Source organism: Bolinopsis microptera, unplaced genomic scaffold (genome assembly GCF_026151205.1).
Source record: "Bolinopsis microptera isolate Bmic1 unplaced genomic scaffold, MBARI_Bmic_1.0 sca26, whole genome shotgun sequence".
In the NCBI taxonomy this organism is placed as follows: Eukaryota; Metazoa; Ctenophora; class Tentaculata; order Lobata; family Bolinopsidae; genus Bolinopsis; species Bolinopsis microptera.
The window spans coordinates 41,560-47,844 of NW_026971798.1; the positions used below are offsets into that span (position 1 = coordinate 41,560).

The 6,285-nt window shown below is 41.1% G+C and overlaps 1 protein-coding gene across 1 annotated transcript; it reads right to left on the reverse strand.

Annotated features, from left to right (window-relative positions):
* Positions 1-3,730: 3,730 nt before the first annotated feature.
* LOC134825709 (NADP-dependent alcohol dehydrogenase C-like) lies at positions 3,731-5,685 on the reverse strand. Its single transcript, XM_063837920.1, has 3 exons — positions 5,457-5,685; positions 4,570-4,775; positions 3,731-4,459 (listed from the first exon to the last, which is right to left on the reverse strand). The coding sequence occupies exons 1-3, from the start codon at positions 5,683-5,685 to the stop codon at positions 3,731-3,733; spliced, it is 1,164 nt and encodes a 387-aa protein (XP_063693990.1).
* Positions 5,686-6,285: the final 600 nt, after the last annotated feature.

Below are 6,285 nucleotides of genomic sequence, written 5' to 3' on the forward strand. Positions count from 1 at the left end.
TAACTAGCACTACATTACTTTATCAGCCATGGTTACTAGCCATGGTAACTCCAGCCATGATAACTAGCACTACATTACTTTATCAGCCATGGTTACTAGCCATGGTAACTCCAGCCATGGTAACTAGCACTACATTACTTTATCAGCCATGGTTACTAGCCATGGTAACTCCAGCCATGATAACTAGCACTACATTACTTTATCAGCCATGGTTACTAGCCATGGTAACTAGCACTACATTACTTTATCAGCCATGGTAACTAGCCATGGTAACTAGCACTACATTACTTTATCAGCCATGGTAACTAGCCATGGTAACTAGCACTACATTACTTTATCAGCCATGGTAACTAGCCATGGTAACTCCAGCCATGGTAACTAGCACTACATTACTTTATCAGCCATGGTTACTAGCCATGGTAACTAGCACTACATTACTTTATCAGCCATGGTAACTAGCCATGGTAACTAGCCATGGTAACTAGCACTACATTACTTTATCAGCCATGGTAACTAGCCATGGTAACTCCAGCCATGGTAACTAGCACTACATTACTTTATCAGCCATGGTTACTAGCCATGGTAACTAGCCATGGTAACTAGCACTACATTACTTTATCAGCCATGGTTACTAGCCATGGTAACTCCAGCCATGGTAACTAGCACTACATTACTTTATCAGCCATGGTAACTAGCCATGGTAACTAGCACTACATTACTTTATCAGCCATGGTAACTAGCCATGGTAACTAGCACTACATTACTTTATCAGCCATGGTAACTAGCCATGGTAACTAGCCATGGTAACTCCAGCCATGGTAACTAGCACTACATTACTTTATCAGCCATGGTTACTAGCCATGGTAACTAGCCATGGTAACTAGCACTACATTACTTTATCAGCCATGGTTACTAGCCATGGTAACTCCAGCCATGGTAACTAGCACTACATTACTTTATCAGCCATGGTTACTAGCCATGGTAACTAGCACTACATTACTTTATCAGCCATGGTAACTAGCCATGGTAACTAGCACTACATTACTTTATCAGCCATGGTAACTAGCCATGGTAACTAGCACTACATTACTTTATCAGCCATGGTAACTAGCCATGGTAACTAGCAATACATTACTTTATCAGCCATGGTAACTAGCCATGGTAACTAGCACTACATTACTTTATCAGCCATGGTAACTAGCCATGGTAACTAGCACTACATTACTTTATCAGCCATGGTAACTAGCCATGGTAACTAGCCATGGTAACTAGCCATGGTAACTAGCCATGGTAACTAGCCATGGTAACTAGCACTACATTACTTTATCAGCCATGGTAACTAGCCATGGTAACTAGCACTACATTACTTTATCAGCCATGGTAACTAGCCATGGTAACTCCAGCCATGGTAACTTCAGCCATGGTAACTAGCACTACATTACTTTATCAGCCATGGTAACTAGCCATGGTAACTAGCACTACATTACTTTATCAGCCATGGTAACTAGCCATGGTAACTAGCCATGGTAACTAGCACTACATTACTTTATCAGCCATGGTAACTAGCCATGGTAACTAGCACTACATTACTTTATCAGCCATGGTAACTAGCCATGGTAACTAGCCATGGTAAATAGCACTACATTACTTTATCAGCCATGGTAACTAGCCATGGTAACTAGCACTACATTACTTTATCAGCCATGGTAACTAGCCATAGTAACTAGCACTACATTACTTTATCAGCCATGGTAACTAGCCATGGTAACTAGCACTACATTACTTTATCAGCCATGGTAACTAGCCATGGTAACTAGCACTACATTACTTTATCAGCCATGGTAACTAGCCATGGTAACTAGAATAAATTACTTTATTACTGTTTTATCCCGTTTTACCGACCATCAAAACCTTGGTGATCCCAATTTCATGTAGCTGTCAAGTAACTTCACATTACCTGCACACCTGCAGCAGGTTGAAAAATAATGAATTAGTTGTGGTGGTAAACACGCGGTATTGTAGTCGTCATGGTAACCTGTTGTGAGAGTGCTGCACTGACAAGCTGCTGCTTCCTTCGTGGGAAGATGTTCGAGATCTCGCATTTTAACCAATCAGGGCTGATGATGAGGATCACGTTACTTACCGACAGCCAATCAGATGATTTGTTGGTCTTCTCTGATTTATTAGTACAGCTGGACTGGAGATAGTGCAGTTTGAATAGTTTCAATTAAGACAGCGGACGCTGAGTGCGAAAACTTGTGCACTGAGCTACTGTTGTCTCGTTGTTTTGACTCTGCAAAGCCATGGCTTTCTTGCACTTGACTAAGGTATACCAGTCTCTTCCACACCTCTACAATTTCAATCTATTTTCTAGAAATATTAACGTTTTCTTCAATGATCATTATTATCAGTGCTGCAAAGGAAGTGTTAACTGACTCGCGTTCGTATTGATTTTAAAATTAAATGAATTTCCGCTTTGCTATTCTTCGGGGCATTGAAATTGAAATGAATTTAAAGGTCCTTTGTGAGAAAAGCCTGGAGGGTGTACCCACTTATGTACATTATACATAGAATTATGCGCCTGCATGGTACATCATGATATCCTAAACCAATAAAATCATAATGATTCCTGTGATACGAAAACTTTCTAAAAGTTGATGGCATGCATTCAATGCTCTTGCGGGTAATTTGAATTTGGGACGTTGGGAGGTCGATTTGTTATCAACTCTTGTTTAGTTACGGTCTTATTTGCTGATTAGAATTAAGTAAGCTGGCTGTCATACCCATATTACCCAAGCAGTCACAAATCTGAACTTTTTATAAATACAATCCTCCCCCTGTGGTGTCCTAATTTACGGAGTGGATGAAAATTTTTGAGCGCTGTTCTTTCAAATCAACCAAGTTCAAAAGATTGTGTGGGGTCATTAATCATAACATTCAATCGTTATCAATTGTCAATTAAAAGATTTTAAATGATGGCCCTACATCGCTCCGTTAAAGTTTATGAACCCTATATCTGCAGGCGTTGTTAAAGTTTATGAACCCTATATCTGCAGGCGTCGTTAAAGTTTATGAACCCTATATCTGCAGGCGTTGTCCCACGCTTACACGACAGCGGAGGAGGACCCTGACATGCAGTTTCAACAGCTGAGTTTGAACCTGCAACCGGTTCACAAGGATCCGAGACATAAGGCTCTTGTTAAGATTGAGAACTGTAAACTTCTGGTAAGATATTTGCTGTCGGCACTTATACAGCATGTTTACTGCATGTTTACCAGCATGTTTACAGCATGTTAACAGCATGTTTACAGCATGTTTACAGCATGTTTACAGCATGTTTACAGCATGTTTACAGCATGTTTACAGCATGTTTACAGCATGGATATTAGCATTTTAGAAGACAATTAGGTGACATCCTGTTTTTTTATTAGTTCTCATAAAGCATAGATTTATCAAGCGTGTAAAAACTAAACAGTCATATAGCTGCAACAAATTAAAAACAATTAATCAACAAATTCACTAAATCACGATTTTACTAGATTAGATGAAACAGGAATAGAAGTTTATAAGCTGAATTCAAAAGAAATATTTACGAGTATATTTACCAATACAAAATTTAAACAAAAAGAATCATTTAAAAATCTAAATTTTCTACTTGAACGATCAACTGTTTCTTTAACACGGAGAATGTTCTGGAGCCACATAACTGCTACTGTTACAGAGAAGCTTATTATTTGGTCGTCTCCAGACTCTTTTTGATATCCAGCACGTACCTGACCGCCGCACTGTTGTTGTCCTGAAGCTCAGTGTATATTTTATTCAGCTGCCCTGCTTCTACAAGCTCTATGTCCGGGTATATCTCGTTTTTAAAGCAGAAATCGACCACCTCCTGCGTGGCGGGGATTCCGCCGATCAGAGAACCAGCAATGGATATCCTCTTCAATATTAGCATAAACTGATTGTATTGCATGGGTGCTGCAATGCAGCCCAGTTGGACGAGAGTACCGTCAGTCTTCAGCATGGAGATGTACGGAGCTATGTCGTGTGGAGCGGAGACAGTGTTAATGATCAGGTCTAACTTTCCTCGCTCCTTCCTCACTGAGTCAGCATCTTTGGACACCACATAATCCTCCGCTCCTTTAGATTTTGCTACATCGATCTTCTTGTCGCTGCTGGAAATGGCCACAACTCGGTGTCCCAGAGCGGCCGCTAACTTGATGCCCATTGTGCCCAGTCCCCCGATCCCGACTATCCCGATATTCAGCTTCTTTTCCGTGTTTGTTGCTCCCCAGTGATTCAGTGGAGACCACATTGTGATCCCTGCACACAGGATAGGTCCTGCCTTTTCCAGTGGCATCCCCTCTGGTATCTTGATTATGAAGTGTTCGTGGACCACGTCAAACTCAGAGTAACCTCCCCAGTTCTGTACCTCCGGGTTTCCTCCTATGTGGCAGTTTTCCTGTGGTATATGAACATAATAAAGATAGCATACATTTGTATTGCGCTCAAGAATAATTTAAAGAAAAGTTTCAATTTGACATTTTTGTAACACAAAAAAGAAAAGCCCACCTTCTTCTTAGGAGTATTGTAAGTGTGTGTAAAGCCATTAACACAGTAGCACTCCTCACCCCTGTGACACACCTCACAGATCAGGCAGCTATCCCTGATGCAACCCACCCCCACATTGTCCCCCACCTTTACTCGGCTCACTTTCTCTCCCACCTCCACCACTGTCCCCACCAACTCGTGACCCGGTACAATTGGGTACGTTGATCCTGGCAAGTAATAGTGGGTTAAGAACTTGTTGGAACACGGTAAGTAGTAGTGGGTTAAGAACTTGTTGGAACACGGTAAGTAGTAGTGGGTTAAGAACTTGTTGGAACACGGTAAGTAGTAGTGGGTTAAGAACTTGTTGGAACACGGTAAGTAGTAGTGGGTTAAGAACTTGTTGGAACACGGTAGTAGTAGTGGGTTAAGAACTTGTTGGAACACGGTAAGTAGTAGTGGGTTAAGAACTTGTTGGAACACGGTAAGTAGTAGTGGGTTAAGAACTTGTTGGAACACGGTAAGTAGTAGTGGGTTAAGAACTTGTTGGAACACGGTAAGTAGTAGTGGGTTAAGAACTTGTTGGAACACGGTAAGTAGTAGTGGGTTAAGAACTTGTTGGAACACGGTAAGTAGTAGTGGGTTAAGAACTTGTTGGAACACGGTAAGTAGTAGTGGGTTAAGAACTTGTTGGAACACGGTAAGTAGTAGTGGGTTAAGAACTTGTTGGAACACGGTAAGTAGTAGTGGGTTAAGAACTTGTTGGAACACGGTAAGTAGTAGTGGGTTAAGAACTTGTTGGAACACGGTAAGTAGTAGTGGGTTAAGAACTTGTTGGAACATGGCACACAACACGGTTCACAAAATGTATATTTAATTGCCATAAAGATAACAATCATCAATCATCTTACCCCATTTTTCAGACATCTCATTGAGCACATTGTGGACATCAGAATGACAAATTCCACAGAACTTTAGCTCGAACTTGACATCGTGGAGGCCTACTTGAGGCCGGTAGATAGTTAACTGTTTGAAACTCTCCCCACACTGGTCCACACCCCACGCTGTGACCGGGTACTCAGTGTCCAGGGGCGCCGGGATCGGCTTGTGGACTGCTATGTCAGGGTTACTGAACTTCATGCTTTCTTGCTATGTGGAGGCTGTCAGGGGTTTGGTTCTACTATCGTTCAGAATATAAAATAACCATAAAGTTAAGAATCAAATGAAACTGATTTGAGTGTGAAATATTCGGTTTAATGATAATCTACCGTAACAAACCTACCGGGAGTATGCTTTGATCTGAGTGGCATTCTCCCTATGGCTTAGACACTAAACAGGATTCAACAGGAATAAGTATAAATTTGTCAATGAGAGTTCGAACACTCCCGTCTTGACTATAATACAAAAATACAAAATAAATAAAAACTATGGCATATTATAGGTTATATAACTATGACAACAAGGCTTCGTCCTCTAGGAGCATTCATCTGAACTTGGCCCAGAACATAGTTCAGTTATATAGCTCATCCTTGCATCAGAGGGACCCCATGAAACGTCAGTTCTTAAGCCTATGGTTAACTTAGCCTCCTTAGTCCTTACCTCTGTACGTGGTAGAGTGGGAGTCTCACAACCAAACGATATACCGCATTAGAAATCGGAGAAAATATGAAAATTTTAACGTTGCTGTCTCTGCATATCCTATCAAATTGTTGCTAGACGTTATTTGATACCCACGATAAT